Below are 21,660 nucleotides of genomic sequence, written 5' to 3'. Positions count from 1 at the left end.
GTCCATGCCACCATATTGTGGGGAGGAAGAGCCCTGGGTCCATATGAACGAACTTGCCTTGGAAGTGACTAGCTCCCCCAAGCTGATAACTTACATATGAATATCTGAATGTTGACTGGGCATATCAAAGTTCTGGTATAGCAAAGCACAATAGGCCCAATAAGTATTTTGAATAGTATCAATACTTAGTATAACCCAATATATGTATACATACTTTTCAGCAAAATCTGAGTGTGATCTAGCTATTTGAATAATGATAAAGATGAGGCCACTTCTTGAGTCAGAATAGGGTATGTATATCAGATATGAGAAAAATGGGACTGTTTGTAACATTACCTGTTGAGGGGTAGAGGAGAGAGAAACCATGCTTGGATGCTTTCCATTAATGAATGACATTAGCATTGACAAGAAAAATTTCCAGTTGTACTCTGTGAAATGTTAAAACTGATATAATTCTCAAAGATATTTAGAGTAAGTGATTGGTGTATGAGGTTGAGAGAGATATGTATTGACTGTTAGGAAATTTAATTTTTATGAAATAAGCATTATGGAGAAATACTGTAATCTGATTCATTCCTGCAGAATTCCCAGTAGGAAGAGGCCCAGCCTCGGGAGTTGAAATGTTTCATTATGTACATGTGTGGGAAAAAGATGAAATGTGGTTTCCGTGTGCTGATTTTCTGTAAAGCGTCTATTAGTATGAGAGTACCCAGGCTAGGCAGCAAAGCCCCCAAACCACGACTGTCTAGGGGAAAGTGAACTCAGCAGGATCTCTCACTGGATACTGACACCATGAGCAATAAGTTTGAAAGTAGCAAGAAAAAGCATTGACAGTAAAATAATGTTGGAATAGTAACTAAAGAATTGTCTTATGCTGAAGGTGAGGTCAGCCTTTTATCCCTCATCAATCCCTAGTCACTTTGCGTTTAGAAATGTAAAGTTCCCCCAAAATGAAGAAACTGCAAACCTAAGCTTTTTATACCAATGCTAATTTAACCAAGTTGTCCATCTTATAATGTAAACTATAATTAGAGCAGGGCTATTTATGTAACATGAGCTGCATCTTCCCCAAGGCAGGGAAAAGCAGGACAGTTGCCCCTGGGCTCTAGCGTAACCAGGCTCTGGAGTAGCAATGGCAGTCCCAGTCCCTTGGGAAGCTGGGGATGGAAGAAAGAGATGCCTCCAACTGGTTATACCAAGAAGGTATACATAGTGCCCCAAACCCTGCCCTGCCAAACCCACATGGTCATGAGACACAAGAGTCCCTTTGTCCTTCCCAATTCCAAGACTGTTTGTCACTTTTTAGTGACCTCCTTTCCTAGCCAAGACTGTTGCTGAGGTTCATTTGAATCCGATCTTAACCTAGCTCAGTGATGATGGGTCTGTGTTTGGGGTGGAAGGGATGGGTACAGAGTGTGATTTATTCCTGTCTCCCAGACCCGTAGTCCTGGCACTGAATTCCAGCCCCTGTGGAGATGGCCTTCGAAATGAATGGAAGGCCAAGACGTTTTGCTGCTGTTGATATTTAATTTTCAAATGTGCCTTTTGAAATATCTGTTGATACTTTAGAAAGTCTGGGCTTTTCTTAACCATTCTAGAAAAAACATCCAGATACATTTAGAGTAGATAAAAGTATCTGCTTATAGCTCAAATAACTCTGTTATTAAAAATATGTATGACCTTTAGACAATTCTGGAGTTGATAATGAGGAATATTTGTGTATTATTTTAAAAGTAAAACCAAGTAAAGGAAACTCCTTGGATTAAAATTGGGTAAAGAATAGAATCTTCAAAATGAGGCTTTCACTTTGCTTGATTAACATGCTTTTCTAATGATTTAGGCATCGGCGCTAGCCCATATGTGATGAACTGCAATGTTACCATAGATTCTCAAGACTTGGCTCTGGGAAAAGAGATCGCTAGTGCCATTCGGGGCTCAAATGTGAATGGATTGAAGGGCGTCCAAACGATGGCTTTTCCTCACGAAGGGAAAATTGAGATAGCTTGCAATGTAGAGAGTTTTGAAGATCAAGAAGTTACAGAAACCTCAGAAGGCTCTCAATACATGGCTTACAGTGTCCTTGGGGACCATTTTTATTATGTATCTCCTCATTACATAGAAGCTCAAGTTAAAAAATTGGCAAGTGATCAGGGAATTGGCATTAAAGGAAGAGCATTAATTGGATTTACACCCCAAGAGTGCAAGAACTGTGCTGAACATGCTATTAAGGAAGGTATTGGGGAGTTCTGGAAGATACGCAGAGGCATTTTCATGTGATCCAATCTAAGGCTTCATTGAAATTGTAAGGAAAAAATATCAGCCATTACAAAGTTTTCTTTTGGCCAGTGAAGACGAGTGGAAGATCCAAGAGCTTGGTTCCAGCTGTGAATTGGAAAACTGGAAGCATTCTCTGTCCAGTGACAACAACAGGTGTTGATAGATTGTCCATAATCGCCTTATGATATTTCTAGTCGTCATTAAAACTTCGTGAAATCCTCCTCTGTATCAAGTTCATGCACTTGCATGTACTGGAAGCCCTCCTGAATCAGCTGGGTAAAATGGCCATCGTTGCCAAATCGTCTTTAATTATCATGAACAAAACTAAAAACGGACTCAATTTATTTGGTTTTCCTGACCTCTTTATTCCAGAGTCCTGTATTCAACTCTCATTTTTTAAGTAATCATTTTTTTAATGTGCACTTTTAAAAATCAAGTACTAAGTAACTAAAAAATGGGGAGAATTATAAAATAAAATTACTCTTTCGAAGCATGATTGTTCTTTCCTGCCTTGTTTGGGATGACCCACTGTTCATTCTGGAGCCAGATTTGTCTAATTTTTTTATGTTTATGTGGAGAAGTGGAATGATGGTGTTGGGCATGACTTCAAGGGATTGTATTTATCCTTTTTGGAATTTAAATGGGAAGTCTGAAGGTTTAGGGAATTTATTGCTCTTGAGCAAAGAGAAGGGTTTTGGTGGAAAAATGTTATTTGAAAGAAATCAGAATAGGTTGCCTGTCTGTGAACTGAAAGAAGCCACCACTTGCTGATTCTGGCAATTTTATGTAAATCCTTAGTGCTTATAATTCTTTGGTACAAGATGCTTTCTGTTCATAAAGCACAAAGAAATGAATTTTTCCATAGGTTTTGTTTAGCAAGAAAGATTATGGTCTTGTCTAATAAGAGCACATAATGTGAGTTTATTTTAAGTAATTAAAAATAAAAAAGAGGTTGAACTCAGTCTTTTTATAGGATCCAGTAATCTATCCTAGTATATTTTTTTGACTTACATTTGACTCTTGACTGTGATTGCATTAATTGTGTTTCAGAATTGTGCTTTTTTGGGGGTGTTTTCTTTTTGCTGTTTAATATAAATACAGCAGAGATGGAGAAATGATGAACCAGGTGTGGTTTTCAGGCGTAAGGAAGTTTAGTTGCTGTGATGAAGAGAGCAAATGCTCTCCAGTTAGACCCAGTGAGTCTGGGAGAGCTGAGAAGTTGTCACGCCTCTTTTTTCTCTTGCTTTGGCAGAGGCCACGTGGCCTAGTAGGATAAGCGATGGACAGTGGATTCTGGCTTGGGTTCTGGTCCTTGCTCTTACCTTCCCCGTAGGCATAGTTTCATTGCCTATAAAACAGGGAAAAGAGTTCCCACTCAGACTGTGTTCTAGGGGATAAATGGAAGTACTTTGTAAGCTGTAATGTAAAAATGAAATATATTAACACTTCTTCCAGATCTCTTCTAGAGCTGTGCTTCAGTTTTGGTCATCAGTATTAAACACGTGAGAGGGTAGAAGCACAGGTTGTCACTGAGTCATTAGGGGTTGCAGTAGGAGTTGCCTCCTTTGCCACTTGCCTGGATTAGCCTCTCCAGATTCGTATCACTGCGTTCTAGACTGCCAGTTTTGAGCAAGGCCTATTTATAACCAAACATCTATTTAATGGGTGTACGGAGGTTCAGCTTTTGAAGATGAAACAATAATTCTGGAGATGGATAGTGGTGATGGTTGTACAATAATATGAATACTTAATGCCACTGAACTACACACTTAAAAATGGTTAAAATGGTAAATTTTATGTATATTTTACCACAATTATTAAAAATTATATATTAATTTCATAAAAATTTAAAAAAAACACAAAAACAAACATGTGAATAAGACAATTTCACTAAGCCCACACTTTCTAAATAAAATTTTGTCAAATTTCTAATATCCATTAAAGTGTACAAACATATAAGATCTGTTTTTCCCTTTTTAATCTGTTATGATGGACTTGGGCACTACATGTGAGGCTTAGTTAATGGTTTAAAATGGAGTTGATTAGGGCTTCCCTGGTGGCGCAGTGGTTGAGAGTCCGTCTGCCGATGCAGGGGATACGGGTTCGTGCCCCCGTCCGGGAAGATCCCACATGCTGCGGAGCAGCTGGGCCTGTGAGCCATGGCCGCTGGGCCTGTGCGTCCGGAGGGAGAGGCCACAACAGTGAGAGGCCTGCATAGTGCAAAAAAAAAATAAATAAATAAAATGGAGTTGATTAAATTTGGCATTTGATCCAGCTGTCTTTTGTTTTGTTTTCCTTTGTTTTGCGGTACGCGGGCCTCTCACTGTTGTGGCCCCTCCCGTTGCGGAGCACAGGCTCCGGACGCGCAGGCTCAGTGGCCATGGCTCCACAGGCCCAGCCGCTCAGCGGCATGTGGGATATTCCCAGACCGGGGCACGAACCCATGTCCCCTGCATTAGCAGGTGGACTCTCAACCACTGCGCCACCAGGGAAGCCCAACTGTCTATTTAAGACAATAATTTACTATTTTTGTTATAAACAATTTTCAAAACCAGCGCAACCTCACTTCTTACCACTTGTTCATATTCTAATTTCACTGTTTTTTTCTATTGTCTTTCTCTCTTCCCCTTCTCCCTTGCTCCACCATGGTTCTTTAGAAAATCTGAAACAGCTGTAAGTTGCTGAAGGCTTATCCTTTGGACGGATGTGGCATCATCAGCTCTCTCTATGTATGAGCTGGCAGAAGTAGCCAGGATGGATCTATAACAATAAGAAGGATTATCAAATTGGGTTGAGAAAAATCTGACCAAACTAACAAATACCCTGATTCATATTAACCTTTTCTCATATTACTCTCTTAGAAACAGACCAACACTTTGTGCAAATGTTTCCGCAGTATTTTTTCCATTGGACCTCAAAGTGGACATTGTATGGAATGTGGCTTCATAGCTTGTTTAACCTCCATCTCCTGCCAGATGACTTTGCCCATGACTTGTGCCGATTGTAAATGGGACAAAATCGATGTGGACAAATAGAGTTTACATTTTATTAACTTTTTAGTGTTTTTTACTCCACCCCACTTTAAATTCAAGTTTTAGTTTCTTAGAAGTGGGACAAGGAAAGCAAAAAGCTAGGCTGTGAGGTGATAAGGGCTTTTGTTGTTGGTGGGGAGGGGCTGTCATTTGCTTCCAACCTGAACTTGGGCTTGACTCCACAAGTTAAAACATCTTTAACATAAGGGGGAGGGCTAAGTAAAATATAACTGTAAAATAAAACAAAATGGGGGGTGATATTTTCATTCCTCAACATAATGAAAAGCCTTGCTCTGTAATTGGTTTGTACCGTCTTGGAAGTGGCGTCCATGGACCACAAAGGACCACTCTATGAGAGATCTGCAAGGAATTTATCATTCCCTCTGGCTGAGCCAAAGCAGGCTTGATATACAGTTTTGTTTAGTATAAATATTCTCATGTTACTGTTTACTCTGTGGGGATATGAGGATCTCACTGACAGGGTACGTGCTCCACTGCCTTGCTTTTAAAAGGCATTTTATTTGACTCTTTTGTTTGTACTTGCCCAGAAACTTCAGAGAATGGCCCAGGAACTTGTTTGATAAGCATCCAGACCACGCTCCCGGAGTATGTCGCACTTGGGGGTTCGAAAAGCTTATTGTTTTAAGCAGGCCCGCACATGGCTTCGAAGGAGCCCATTTTTCATAGGTAAGAACAGTTAGGCCGCTAACAGCAATCCCTTAGAGTGCTCCTCTAAGGTACAAGGAAAGGTGCTGGTGAAGCATGGCTCTGGTTGAACTCAGCCTGACGTTGGATTACTCTGTCACTTCTTTTGCCCAATTTGCAGTATTTTGTGGCTAATTAGTTTGTTGTGAGTTAAGATGAGCGACAGAGACCTAAACATGGGATGAATTGCTCTTTCTAAATGTGTAGTGCGTGCATGGTCCAGCTTTTGTCTCTCAGCCCCACACCAACCCTCACCTATGTTGTTTTATGCCACCAGGACTCTGCCATTAGGCTCTGCCTCTCTGGGGAGCTGGACAGGGAGGCTGCAGGGCTGAAGGAGGAGAGGGGCTTGCTGTTTCAAGTTCCTTCCCGTTTCGGGCAGCCCCACCGCAGCAGTGGCTCTTGACCTGACAGTGGCTCTTGGTTCCAGGCTCCAGCTTTTTTCTCCTGTCACTTTGAGAACCTGCCTCAATGTGCGCTCAGAAGCACCGGCAGTGGCTGAACCCCAGCTCTGTGAGGCCTCTCTAGGCTTCTAGACTCTGAGAACCCTGCCCCCTCCCTTTGATCCTCCAGCCTTGGGGCATAGTGCTTCCTGCAGTTATTTTTGTCTCTGGGCACCACGTTCTCTCCTAGCTCTTTTGGTTCTCCAACAACTGTTGACCAAATTTTCAACGTTATTTCTTTTGAAATACTTAGTGTGGTTTCTGTCTTCCTGACTAGATCCTGTCAGAAATAAACCTATCAAGAGACCAAATGGAACGAAAGGAGAAAAAGGCAGAAAATATTCAGTGTGGATCTATAGTACCTAATGAAAACAGCTTGTTGATGATTACTTGCCTTTTCTTCTCGTTCGCATTGTATTCTCTGAATTTCATTGTTTTCTTATCATCACGTTCTGTGTTCCCTTTGACAGTCTTGCTATTCTTTCATCTAATAGGGAGTCTGAGTGTTGAATTGGGGTAAGGATTGGAAATATCATGGTAAATCATTGGATGGAGTTTTCCAGTGAATGGCTTTCATGTAGTAGCTTAGTCCACCATTAAAAATATAGACTAATATAATTTTAAAAATTAAAGTCGGGATTTCCCTCATGGTCAGTGGTTAAGAATCCACCTGCCAATGAAGGGGACATGGGTTCGAGCCCTGGTCCAGGGAGATCCAACATGCCACGGAGCAACTAAGCCTGTGCACCACAACTTCTGAGCCTGCACTCTAGAGCCTGTGAGCCACAACTACTGAGCCTGAGTGCCACAACTACTGAAGCCCACGTGCCTAGAGCTGGTGCTCTGCAACAGAGAATCCACCACAATGAGAAGCCTGCACACAGCAATGAAGAGTAGCCCCCACTTGCTGCAGCTAGAAAAAGCCTGCACGCAGCGACAGAGACCCAGCGCAGCCAAAGATAAACAAATAAATTAATTCATTTAAAAACAAAGAAAAGAAAATTAAAGTCTTTTCAATCTTTTTCTTTTTTTTTTTTTTGCGGTACGCGGGCTTCTCACTGTTGTGGCCTCTCCCGTTGCGGAGCACAGGCTCTGGACGCGCAGGCTCAGTGGCCATGGCTCACGGACCCAGTCGCTCCGCGGCATGTGGGATCTTCCCGAACCAGGGCACGAACCCGTGTCCCCTGCATCGGCAGGCGGACTCTCAACCACTGCACCATCAGGGAAGCCCAGTCTTTTCAATCTTTTAATAGTTGTATGTCTTTCCTTTCATGCCATCTTCACCTGCCAGGTAGATGATGCTTTTTAGCTGGTGGTAGGCTCCTAGCTAAACATCTTTCCCAAGCCTTTTATGTACCATCCTATTAACTTTTTCTTAGGAAACCCCATCTGCAACCAGTTACTGTTTCCTAACTTCTTAGGTACCTCTGTCTTCATGAAGACCAACTGCTTTGGGAAAAGTAATCATTATGATTTATGTAGTCTAGCAATGACCAAGTGTTATAAAATTATATTGTTTCTAGTAAGTATAAAGAATTTTTGGTAATTGATAAGTATTATTCTGTCTACCCTACAATTGTGTTTAGTAGTTCACCTTCCTTTATGATATCCACTCCACTATTTCACAAGGATAAAAGCAAGATGAAAGAGCGAGATACAGAAGGATGTCTTCAGTGAACCCTTTTAGCATCATTAATCGTGGCTACCTTTCATTGAATTCCAACTAAGTGTCAAGTACTATTATGTGATTTTCACAACAACCCTTTGGAGTAGATGACTGTAAAGAAATAAAATTCCCCAAGTTCTTTTTAGCCCACTGGGTCAGTCAGGAGTTTCCTCCCACCATATCCCATATTCTGTAGATTTATACTGCTCTAACCCTAAACAGTGCCCTTGAACCCACATCCTCAGGACTTCAGGCCTCTCCTCCTAGGCCTGGTCAGAATTTGCCTCTAGTTTCTTGTGATCTAGTGAGAAATTGTACATCCAGTTGGTTGAACATCCCCTTCCATGGCAGTTCCATAGGATGGCCCACCTCAGAATCCTGAAACTTCTTCCAGACCGTACTTCTGTACTCTTTTCTCATTTAAAATCTCTTCGAGATCTGTCTTTTACACAATTATCATATACTGAGTTCTTGCCCATTTATTCCTTCCTGTACCTGGAAGATCCATCAGCGTCCAGTTTGATAGCTTCCTCCCCTGGACTGTCAGTGTCTCCTCTGCAGGACTGATTCAGTGCTGCTAAGCACAGCCATGCCTCACCAAGTGAGGAAGTGGAGGATGAATCCCCACATCCCCAGATTTCTCCCAGATGAATTTCTGCAGATTGAGTCACAAAACTTGCTACAATTAATTGGGAGATTCCTGGAATCACTCTCACAGTCCTGAAAGAGCCACGATGTCTGTAGGACCCAGAATGGTCCCCGTCACTGTTTAAGTAAGGGAAGGATGTTGCCACCAGATGGTGCCAAAACTGCAGCTAGCACCAGGGCACATCTGGATTGTGCAGTCAATACCCCAGAAACTCCTGGCTGGCAGACCGCCTAGGGTCACTTGGGTTATTTGTTCTACTCTGAATTCACATCCCCACATTTCATGCAGTTATATTTTTTGGACTTGATTTGTTGAGTTGTGGCAGGGCTTTAATTGATCTCTTGTTTGGCTTGCTGGCTAGACTGTAAAGCCTCTGAGGATAAGGCTTCATTCACTAGTGTTTATTGAGCACCTACTGTATTTTAGCAGGGCAGATTTACCACAATGCTGAGGAAGCTGAAGCTGCGAGTGCCCTCACTTGTGTGAAGCCCGGGACAGGCCCTGGTAAGAAGCTCGTAGTGTTGTACGATTTTGTAAAACTTGCAAACATAAGATATTTTAGCCACAACTTGTTGAAACTGATGTATATTCCCAATTATACTTTATTAAACTTCTCCTCATGACAGGTGGTATTGGAGTGGCCAAGGTCGGCCTCGTGGACTTACAGCCTGTGCAGTAGCACGGGGTCCTGTGCTTGTTCAGTGCTCTGCTGTCACTGAAATTCTGAATAATTTTCCATTTGCACTGAGCCCCACAAATTATGTAGCTGGTTCTGGGAGTGGCCATGGGCATTTTTGGACCCAGATAAAGGGAGGTTGATTTGGGGATAATTAGGATTTAGTGTGATATATTTATGTGGTTCATAGTCACTTCCACGCGTAGTTAAGTTACTGCCAACTCTCCCAGTGGGGGAATGGCTTCCAGGAATACTCCTCTCTCCCACTGCGATGGCTTACCCAGTGTTGTGACACACAAAGCAGGACCAAAAGGTTGTCACAAATGAATATGTCTTCTGGTACCCAGCACCAGAAATGCGTAAGTTGTGGAGGAAAAACAAAAAACTGAGGCTCAGAGAGGTTAAGTAACTTCCTTAAGGTCATACAGCTGCTAAGTTGCAAGACCAGGTTTCCATTTAGTCTGTCCTTTCTAAAGTTTGTGCTTTTTACCCATTGCTGTCTAATTTCTGGAGCAATGAGTCATTTCCTCAGAAACATCTTCTAAGACCACTAGGTTAGGTTATAGACTTCATAATGCCTGTCCTTTCTTTCAAAGCCCACATCACAACAATTTAATTACTAAAGTAAATGTCATCATTATGCTTCACCCTCCATGGAGGAAGCCATCTGTTTCGTTTACAGCTTAGGGGCTCAGCATGTATAGTCAGTGAATTAGATTCTTTAGGTCTACTAATTTTCAGAGGTACCTTTGAGTGGCTTCTTGCTTCAAACGCTTTCTTTCTCGCCTTTCCTCCTCTCCCCACCCCGGGTGGAGGTGTTTGAGGGGGTCCTGGGAACCACAAAACATTAGGCTCAGAGTTAACACTGGAGAGCGTTGAGATGGTGCAGTTGGTAATGGAGAGGTGTTATCATTTATTCATTCTCACCTTCATGTGACTGCCTGATGCCCATTCTAGGTACCAGGTACCCATTTCTAAGGGGGCAGGGGTGCTGGTCACATGTCATAAATGTATCTGTTTCATCGTTTTATATTTTTGTAAACTGAGGCATCTTAAAATGGGGGAACACCTGTATCCAATTTTCCCCAGAATATACAACTGAGTTCTCTTATACTCCTCATTTCAGATGAGGTTTTCTGATGACACCATCTGGGAAATGTCACTTTGATTAAAGTAAATATGCAGCATAGTTAACACTGGGAGCCTATGTGAATTTCCCTAAGTAGCCACATCTTACAGAAGCAGAAGGCAGCTGGCCCTTTGGGTTGGGAGAACTTAAGAGTGTTGCATTCCACGCTTTGGTGTCAGCCGAATGGCAGTGTGTGGCCAACTGAGCTCTGAAGGGTCTTGTATATTTTTCTTTTCTTACCATTGGGCATTTTTTTTTCTTTTTCAGTTTATTTTGTCACTAAGAAAAAAATATATAAAAATAAAAAACTGAGCTTTATGATTGCCAAGTTTTTCTTCCAAACTAAGAAAAGAAACCAGTTGTTGAAAAATATGATGAATGGCATCCTTTGTTTTATTTTCAGTTCAGCACATGAGGGCACTGCTGTTGGAATGAGGCCAGATTCCCCAGGCAGTAGGGAGCCTTGGGCTGAAAGGAGACCTAGTTATTTTGTGGGGAGGGGGTAAGGTTGGTGTGTCAGGATTTCCTCTCAGCTCTCGCAAACATCTCTTTGCTTTCTCACGTGCCCACCCCTCCTATCTTTCAGTCATTCTTTGTGTTTTCAGCACTTTCTACGGACGAGGATATTGTCTGTTTTTAAGGAAACACCACTGGTACAATGTGGGTCTTTCAGCCTTTAAGCTGTGGTTTTCGCAACTTCCACAGCTACTGACTTATTTGACTGTGGGGTCATGTATGGTTGAGGGCAGTAGTCAGTTTTTAATGTGTAAGCAAACCCTGCGATTGTTAGCATTATTCCTCCTTTATTGTTGTCTTGTTACCAAGTGGTTTGGGAGAGCCAAGGAGCAGAGTCTAAGTTCTTTGTCTGCAAGTCAACCCCAGAGCAGTCCCCTTCGGAACTTCCTCTGCCACCTGCCCACATGCTGGAATTAAGGGGAAGGGCTGGGTAGGAAGGACCACACTTTACTCTCAAGGCGGCAAGGGAAATGTCTCAGATGACTTCAAAGCATCCACATGTTCCTAAGAAATTAAATCTAAAATTGCTCTGTGGATTTGGGTAAACCATAACTCAGCAGAACCTGTAGCATTTCCCCAATTCAGAAGTCCCCTCTGGAAACTGTGTGTACCTTGGCTGGCATATTTAACTCATCTGTTATAAATTTTGTTTGCAAGGGTGTTTTCCTCCCTAGACTGTGAGCTCTTTGAGACTGTTTTATTCACGTTGGTAATACCGTGCCTGGCGTGAGAAAAACTTTGTTGAATGAATTAATGGACAAATAACTGAATTCAGAACACTGGAGGTGGGTCAGAACTAGTCAACTCTTTAGGCATAGATGGCTTAATTGTTCATCATCAGACTCGAGGTTTTGTTGCATGAAGTTGAGTTACAGGAACAAAGTTTGGCTCAGCTTATGTGTGAGGCTGGGGAAACAGGGTGGAGACACCAGAATTCTTCATGAAGACAGGCAATAAAGTGACTCCAGAATGCAAACACCTGACTCTAACTTCCCATGGAAAGATCAGCAGAGGGCAAAGTGTTAGTCTGAGTGCCTCCCATCTCTTCGTATTGTCATTATTCTTAGATTCAGACCGTCTCTTAAATGCCCTGTGATCCACTTGTACACTCTTTAAGCAAAAATGATGCCAGGTTCTGTTCTGTGATTACCAGATTGGAGCTTTTCTCTCCCTGCTTCATTCAGTTAATTGAGCTGTGCTGGAAGGTTCAGTAATTTATTCGATGGAGTCTTTCTGTGCAAACAACCGCAGGCTGAGGGAAGGAGACTTAGCTAAATCTCTCAAACACTTGAAGTGCAGAATTCATGTTTTGGAAAACACCAGGGAGTCAGTGTCCTCAAATGTCATCAATAAAAGACAGTCTCCGTCATCAGCGCTTCATTCTCAGCTGAGCTCAGAGCTGCCTTCTCTTACTGCTTTTTACATGTTTGCAGTATCTCATTCTTTCCTTGATTCTGGATTTTCACACCATATGGCCACATCTTTAAGTCATTTTTCAGCTGTTCTATTAAATAGTAAAATGAGATACAGAACAGATTTCTTTGATTTTAAAATAGCATTTTGAGTTTGTGACTTTTTTGTAAATAAAAAAGAAGTAAAGCCCTCAAAAGCATGAAATTTCAGGTATTCCTACCCAGACAGTGGAAGATGTAGCTTTTTACTTACTTAGACTAAATATATGTTTATCTTGTGGAATTTCAACTGCAGTATAAATTGATTCATTCATCCTGCATATTGAAATTCATTTCTACTTAAATAAGATTTAGCCTCCACTGTTGCTAATGAACATAGATTGAAAATGAAATTGAAAGTATATCTTTTATAACTATTCAATATCATATTTCTCATTAGAAATGATTACTATAGCTTATGAGCAAACATACTACCTATCAATAATGCTCTATTGCTATAATTGTAGTTGTGATTCTAATATTTAATAAAGTAAAATGTAGGATTTGTTTATATTTTACTTTTTTTTTCTGGAATATTTAGTGTCAGTTTCATGAGAAGCTGCAAAGGAGAGAGTGTTACTGCTCACATTTAGATCTCACCAGTGTAGAGTTGATCCAGGTGGCTTAAAGCATTGAGTCCTACAATTTAATACAGTTTACTTCTTAAAAGATTAGACATTTAAAAGGCTATTAAATATTTACTGCTTGTTTTCTGAACCAGAAGGGGCATTTTAGGGTAAACGGTTTGGTTTTCTTTTGTTTTTTTAAAGAATAGCACTTAAAAAAAGAAAATCGCTACATGAACAAATTTTGTAATATGAGTAAATTCGCCATCGATCCAGACTTTAGCAGCAGGGACTGTGTCAATCACAATTAATCAGCTTATGAGTATGTGATCTGAAATCTTCAGTTACCCATTAAAATCTGGACATCGACTTGAAGAAGTGACTGACCTACAGTTGATTTGTTTAAAGTTAAAACCAAGTGCACTCAACATCCAGAAGGTCAGTAGTCTCTTAATTGTAATCCAATGAAGTCAGTTTTAGGTAGCATACAATTTGTGACTTTTATAAATACAGTTCACATATTTTTACTCTGATGATGATATTATTTGCTGGGGAAAGATACTTCAGTTAGGGATAAGTCCACTGAATGAGAATATTTTGTTTACTATTGATATTTTTTTAGTCATTATTTAATATGATACCTAGAAAAGTAGCACTTTGGAGCAGCCATTCTAAATAATTCAGGTAAAATTATGCTTTTTCTGAATTATTTGGTATATTCATTGTTTTTATTGTCACCATGATGAACTTAAACCAAATTTTAAATGACAGTAACAAAAAGGTAAAAAATTATTTTTAATCCTGTTTAAAATGTTAAAAATCACAGTCACGTCATGTGTTCTATTGTGTCTTTTTTATAGCATAAATCTCTGGAAGACATAGACGATATCACCCAACATGTAGTGTACCATTTCTAGAATGTAAAGATTGTCTTTAATAAGCTACAATTCAGAGGGCTGCATGTTTTCCACAAAGCAAAAATCACCTCTCAGCATTTATTAAGCACCTAAAAGTTATTGGTGGTAGAAAATAATATAGAAACGGTGCTTTTTCCTAAAAGCTTGAAATTAAGAGAGACAGAGGGCTTCCCTGGTGGCGCAGTGGTTGAGAGTCCGCCTGCCGATGCAGGGGACAGGGGTTCGTGCCCCCGTCCGGGAAGATCCCACACACCGCGGAGCGGCTGGGCCCGTGAGCCATGGCCGCTGAGCCTGCGCATCCGGAGCCTGTGCTTCGCAACGTGAGAGGCCACAACAGTGAGAGGCCCGCGTATGCTATAGACAAATCAGAGGGGCAAGCATTCCCCAAACTCTGCATTGTCATTTTCAACCTGAAAGTGAGCACAGAGATCCCCTCCTTGAAGGAAATCCTGCAGTGGGTTTGGAAGAGGTGCCAGTCTATTGGTGCTTTCAGGCCATTACCTGGCAGGTGGCAGCTTATTCTTCTCAGAAAAGAATTTATTCAATAACTACTTATTGAGGATCTTCTGTGCATCAGGCAGTGTTTGTTCTAGGACATGGAGCTGTGAATGAGACAAGGCCCCTGCCCTCAGGGAACTTGCTTTCTAGTGATAGTCTACAAATAAGCAAGTAAATAGAAAAGCTGTCATATGATGCTAATTACTACATAGAAGTAAAAAGCAGAATAAGGAGGATGTGAGAGTCTAGGGTGCGTTTGCATTTTTGTAAGATGGTCAGAGAAGGCCTATTTGATAGGTGCCTTTTGCGCTGAGATAGGACAGAAAGAACACAGTGTACTTGTATGGAGGAAAGGCAAGGCAGTAGGACAGCTGGAATAAACCAGACAAAACCCTCCTCTCTAGTTACCTTGTATTGAGTGATCATGTTTGACACGGCATCACAAGTGGGAAAGAGACAACTTACAAGAGTATTCAGGTCAAAGGGTCCCTGATTCTCCAGTAAATACCATTCTAGAAAAATAATTTTGCCCTCTACTATTTATTGAATGCCTGTGTGGCAGGTGTTGGGTTGGGCATTTTGCAACAGTCCAAGACGAAATTTTTCTTTAGGCACACTTGAAAATATAAAAAATCTATGAGAAAATAAAAATTTGCCAGCTCCCACCTTTTCTACCAGTCTGTACTCAAACAGATAATATTAATGAGATTAATATCCATTACTATTCATCTGGAATTATACATTTTTTAGGGCATCTGTATTTTCAGTGATGAAGTTGAGGGATTTCTGTCCATCTAAGACATGTCAGGTGGGGTACTGATTCATTTGAACATCAGTGTATGGAAAAGTGATCTTCAACTGGGATGATTAGCGATGCAGATTTTCCTTTTCATGCCTCTCCTTTCTGTAAGGTTTTGGTCCTACTCTTTGAACTAACCTTGCAGAGAAAAAACAATGATAGCAAAGTGAAGTGCACATATAATGAGTATCTGTTAAAATAATAGCTCTGGAAAGAAACTGAAATTTAATGCAACACAGGAATTTTCTCTTCTTCTTTAGCAGATTCACATTACAGCTGGTTTTAGGTCTTGGCCCAAGTGGTTGTGTGTTCTTGATGTCAATGCCATATGTTTAGGGGGAAATATCACTCCAATAGCCATTTAGACCCTCTCTTCATTCATGTGTGCTATGCATTTATTTTAATACTGGATTCTGCTTTTTTAAAATGAAAAGGTCTAGATCAAAAATTGGCTTAGAGTTTTAACTGTCTTTGTAATCAAATCATGGTTAGCTTTGAAGAATGGATAAGATTTTGTGGTAAAGATTCACAAGGGCAAAATGACTGTATAAATGTACTTCACCAAACTTCAAAAATACTTTTATCCCTTCCTTTGTTCTCTAGTTTGTTTTTGGTAATTTTATTACTTTTTAAATGGACGATGAAAGTTCATATATGTTTTATGTTTCTGTCAGTTGCTTCTCAAGTAAATATCCCCCTCCTCAATCTATTCCCAGGCAACTTGCATTAACCTCCAGAGGGTTTATATGGAAAACCAGACAAGAACTATGCCTTGGGTTATATGTCCTTTATTCCTATCTCACCTAATTTATTATTATTTTTCAACCTCATGTGTTATTTACATTTCCAACAGTCTTGTTATGTTTCTGAGGGAACTTTGGACAGAGAGATACTTGCAGGCAGTTTGAGATGTTAATTTCACATGTACAAGTGTGGCGATTAGGATCAAGGCCTGTCTCCAATAAGAGAAAGGAACTTGAGTCCTCTTTCAGGGACATGAAGAAAGCCTCATTTCATCGTTTTCCCAGGGTCTCCTCTGGCCATTGTGTGATTCCAGAAGCATTTTGAGGTCACTCTGTTTGTGTGTGTGCCCCTGAATCCATCCATTAAATACAAATCAAAGAATTCTAAATTTAATAACATATTTGAGAGTACAATGAGAATCTAGAGAGAGAAAAAAAGATGTCTTCCTTAATTGAACCAGAATTGATGATTAAATTACTTGTGCTTGGTACTAGGATATTTGAAAATTTAAAAAACAGTCCCCATGGTTTTTGTCTAGGATCTAGCTTTGGATACAAAGTATGCACATATGGAGTAATTAGAGAGCAATTTGAAGCAGTGCATGGACACAAGAAGGAGGTAAATCTCTATGCTGGGCCATAAATGGCCTGTAGAAATAAGAAATCATCAGAGGAAATTCAATCAGTTTTTCAGGAAACACAAATTATTGAGAAGGTTGAGAATATTGAAGAATGAGATAACATAAGCAAGAGCACAGAAATAGGAAATAAACGGTACCTAAATGGGCTGTTGGTAGGCATGTATGCGGTCAACACTGAAGGTCGAGAAAGTCCCAGGCCTTGGTTTTTGCCCTCAAGGAGCTAGCTCATAGTCAGCAGGGAGAAGAGTACGCAAGCCACCTAATATAGCAACAGTAAGTGAGAATAGATGGTAAGAGTAAAAAATCCTGTGCTGCTGGAGGGAGTCTGGGCAGGCTTCTTGAAGAAGGAAGTAAAGTTTGAAGAACAGGACAGGCACTTTCAACAAAAGGAATACCAGATTTGGTTGGATAGAAGTGAGATCTCTAGTGAGAAACAATCTTCCATGCACTTTAAAATCTAGTATCAATTATTTCTAAATTTAACGAAAGACCTACTACTTTGTGAGACCTTCTTGCACAATTGCTTTGGGACTTCATATTTGTGAAAATTGTTAATTCATCAAGTATAATGGAAAAATTATAATTTTCCCCAAATTGCATCTTCCATCATTTTTTAGGTTTTTGGGTTTTTTTCTTTTTAACAAAATTCACAGTGAATTGTTTTTTATACATAAAATTGTAAGGAGAGAAAAGACAAAATTCATAATGGAAAACCCTCCACATTATTTATCTATGTGTTTTTATCTTCTAAAGGGGGTAATATAGTTAATTCTTCTAGTACCACTATGAAAATGAACTCACATAAGTGATGTGAATTTTCAAATCTGATAGCATATACAAATACAGTGTAGCATATAGTATATATGAATAGGTATATAGGTATACCTGCGTGCATATATATGTTTGAAAAGGACACCTTATATTTGCATGTAGCCTCTCTCATCACCTGTACTGTAGCATCAAAAATTTTTCTTTATACTCTTAGTCCTTTGGAAACCAGTCATCAGAGTAAACAAAGTAGATGGCCTTCACTGTATAATATTATACGGATTTAACATAAATTTCACATTATGTACAATGACACTATTAAATGTGTTAATACAACACATAAAATGACCAATTCTCTTTAGATTTTAATGTTTAGCATATTTGTTTTGATTGTACGCGTGGGAACTATGAGAGCAGCTCTGCAAAAATACTTTGCAGGTTACCATAGTGACTAAATTGTAGTGCTTTATGGTGTTGTCCTTCCCCTGGGTCTTACTTCAGTTTCATGTTTTTTCAATCACAATCCAATAGGTGACGTTTAGATTTTCCTATTCAAAAAAAATATTTTTTGTATACTCACATATAGGTTTATAACTTTACATAAATGTATAATTTGATCATGTTCACACACTTAAAGTAAAATCTCCTTTTTCTCTTCCTCTTTTTGCTGGGTCCCCACATCTCACTTCTCTTCTTCCTTCCCCCAGTAGGCAGTGTTAACAAATGATAAGTATCCTTTCATTTTTCCCCTCTGTTTCCATACAACTGTATACAGACCTATATATGCATTTACAAAAATAAAGCAGTATTTCATGGAAATCCTTCCAAATTAATTGATATACAATAGTTCCTATTTATTCCTTTTAATGGCTACTTAATATTCCATGTGGTAAATAGGCCATAATTTATTTAACCACTTCATTTCTATTTTTTCTACTATAAATAATGCTTCAATAAACATCATTGTAATTTGTCCTCACTGGTGGTGTTTTTATTTCTATGGGCTAGAGTCCAAGGAGTTGGGATTGCAGGGTCAAGGAATTTATTATGTATTTTAAATTTTCATAGAAGTTACCATGTTACTTTCCCAAAGGACAGTAATACGTTATATTCATACCTAGCAATACCTGGGAGCATGTTTTCTCTTTGTCCCTACCGCAATAAGTGTTATAATTCTCTTTAGTTTTTGCTACTCTGATAGGTGTAAAGTAAAATTTTATTGTTGCTTTAATTTGCCTCTTCCTGAGTGTTAGTGAATTTGTTGGCAGACAATTTGGATGAGTTTAAAGAATATGTTTATTGAGAAATTGTATCTATATAAGAATTGCCTATTCATATCCTCACCCATTTATTAGATTCTACCTTTTAAAAAAAATCAAATTGTGAGATCTCTTTGTATATTACAAACATACCCCTTTGTATATCATCTCTGATGCAAATACGTTTTTTCTATATCTGTTGTTTCTTTCTTGCCTTGCAGATGTTTTATGCAATACATAAGTTAAAAAAAATTTTTTTTCTTTTGCCCATATCACGCTGCATGCAGGATCTTAATTCCCCAACCACGGATCGAACCCATGCCCCCTGCAGTAGAAGCACAGTCTTAACCACTGGACTGCCAGGGAAGTCCCTAAAATTTGTTTTTTTACATAGCCCTTCAAAAAGTATTTTAAGATAAAATTATCTAATTCTTTTCCTACCTCCCCAAAACAAAATCCTGTTGAAATTCTAATTGGAATGGCATTACATTTAATAATTGACATTTTTATGAAATTACATCTTCTCAGTCAAGAACCTGGTATGTCCTTCCGCTAGCCAGATGTTATTTGACATTTTTCAATAGTGTTATGGTCCTTTTCAAAAAGGTCCTGTATCTTTCTTGGAAAATTTATTCTAAGTATTTTATTGTTGCTACTATAAATATATTTATCATTTATAGGTACCTAAATGGAGAAAAGATGTTGATATTTAGATGTTTATCTTATATCCAGCTATCTTGCCAATTTTTAATTCTAAAGTTTTTTTTTTGTTTTTTTTTTTTGTTTGTGGTACGCAGGCCTCTCACTGTTGTGGCCTCTCCCGTTGCAGAGCACAGGCTCCGGATGCGCAGGCTCAGCGGCCATGGCTCACGGGCCCAGCCGCTCCGCGGCATGTGGGATCTTCCCGGACCGGAGCACGGACCTGTGTCCCCTGCATTGGTAGGCGGACTCTCAACCACTGTGCCACCAGGGAAGCCCGGTTTTTTTTTTTTTTTTAAACTTGCATTTCTCATAGGCTTCCTGGTCATGCATTCATATTACTGACAGAAAATACGTAGTTTTATATCTTCTTTTCTAATTTTTATACTAGATGTTTTATTTTCTTCAAAAATCCTCAAGACAGGATTAAATAATAATGAAGATACTGAGCATATCTTCTAAGTTCCTAATTATAATTAAGATACTTGCCATGTTTTTCCATTTAGGATAATATATACTCTTGATTTTTAGTAAATATTCTATTGTAGGTTGTTTTCTTCTGTTGCTGTTATTCTTAGAGTTTTTATAATTGGAGATGCCTGCTGAATCATATCAAATATCATTTTGGCATTTATTAATATTTTCAGTGATTTTTTTTCTTACATGTGTGGTTGTAAGTAATTATGTGATAGATTTTCTGACATTAAACCACTTTACATTCCTTAAATAAACTGCCCTTAGTTGTATTAACTACTCCTTTGGCACATTGGTTCTATTTTTGCTAATATTATGTTTAGAATTTTACCTATATTTATAGTGAAATTGATCTTTTTTTTTTCTTTTTGTGTTACCATCTTTAGTAGATTTTGATATTAAAGTTATGCTTGAAATAAATTCAAGAGCTTTCCATCTTTTGCTATAGTCTGGAATAATTTAAATGTGTTTGCAACTCTAATTGTTGAAAGATGGGATAAAACCATATTGCCCTGTTGACTTTTTCAAAATGATAGCTCTCTCTGTGGTAATTATCATATTTAACTTTTTACTTTTTAGGTCGATTTTGGTGATTTGTATTCACTTAGGAAATCATCCATTTCCTCTAGATTTTCAAATTGTTTGCTATGAAGTTACATATAGTATTTTCATAATTTTTAATCTCTTTTATATCTGTGTTTAAAATGCGTCCTGTTTCACTTTTATCACTATCAGGCTTTTGAGTATTTTTTAAAAATAACTTTATAGGTCTTTTCAAAGGATTAACTGTTTATGATATATTTATCCTTTCCATTTTTTTGTGTGTTCTATTTTATTACTTTTATCTCTTGTTATTATTAATTCTTGCTTCCTAGTTTCTTTAGGTTTATTTTGTGGTTATTTCCCCAGTTTTTTGAGAGACAGCACTTAATTCTTTAATTTTTAGCCTTTTTTCTATAAAAACAAATAATTTAAGGCCATAAATTTTCCTCTGCAAAGATCTTGCTGTATCTTTTTTAAGTTTTATAATCTAAACATTTCTGTAATCTAATAATTTCTCTTTTTACTTCATCTTCGGGGTTTATTTAAAAGAGTGTTTTTAGATTTCCAAGTTGCTGTGATGAGTTTGGTCATCCTTTTATTATTTATTTTTAATATTATTAGATTGTGATCATAGAGTATGCCCTGTTAAAATTTCTACTTAAAAACAGTCCTTTTCCATAGAATTCCTTTCTTTCCCTTCCCTTCAGCACTCCTGTTCTCATTACCTATTCATAACGTTTTGGCTGTTATTCTCTAATGCAGAAGTCAAATTCCTTGCATGGAATAAAAACATGCAATGCTTACAACTCCAATTTTGCATTTAGTGGTAATGGCACCGTCACCACAGGAATACAAAACAAAGTTATGTCCTTGGAAAACATATGTATTCATACGTATTTGTATAATTTATACTTTTATTTAAATATGAAAATATTAAAATTGGCTATCTGTGAATATGTACTGTGTTTTATTAAATCTAAGATCCATTGACTCTAGGTCATATCTTTTTTTTTTTTTTTTTTTTACCATTGAGAAAGAAGAATTTCTGCTGCTTGGATAACTCAATGACTCATGCTTCTTAGCACTTAGAATCTTGTACTTAAAGATTGCTTTTAGACTTCTTTAGACATAGAATTTTTTAATTGAAGTATAGTTGCTCTACAATGTTGTGTTAGTTTCAGGTGTACAGCAAAGTGATTCAGTTACACA

The 21,660-nt window shown here is 38.7% G+C and overlaps 1 protein-coding gene across 3 annotated transcripts in view; it reads left to right on the top strand.

The window, feature by feature from the left end:
• Nucleotides 1-21,660, top strand: part of FTCDNL1 (formiminotransferase cyclodeaminase N-terminal like) — a 142,526-nt gene that overhangs the window by 44,954 nt on the left and 75,912 nt on the right. The window contains exon 6 of one of the 3 annotated variants that reach the window (XM_082841661.1): nt 1,841-4,299. The exons of 1 other annotated variant lie outside the window; for it this stretch is intronic. In XM_082841661.1, the coding sequence (XP_082697787.1) occupies nt 1,841-2,277 (437 nt within the window). In that variant the 3' untranslated portion in view covers nt 2,278-4,299. Of the gene's footprint in view, nt 1-1,840; nt 4,300-21,660 lie in introns of those variants that run through there. One more of the 3 variants, XM_082841663.1, reaches the window with a different exon arrangement.

This window comes from Leucopleurus acutus (assembly GCF_964270905.1).
Source record: "Leucopleurus acutus genome assembly, chromosome: 6".
Taxonomy (NCBI): Eukaryota; Metazoa; Chordata; class Mammalia; order Artiodactyla; family Delphinidae; genus Leucopleurus; species Leucopleurus acutus.
The sequence above is the reverse complement of the archived record's forward strand: the minus strand, read 5'-3'. Positions and strand labels throughout refer to the sequence as shown.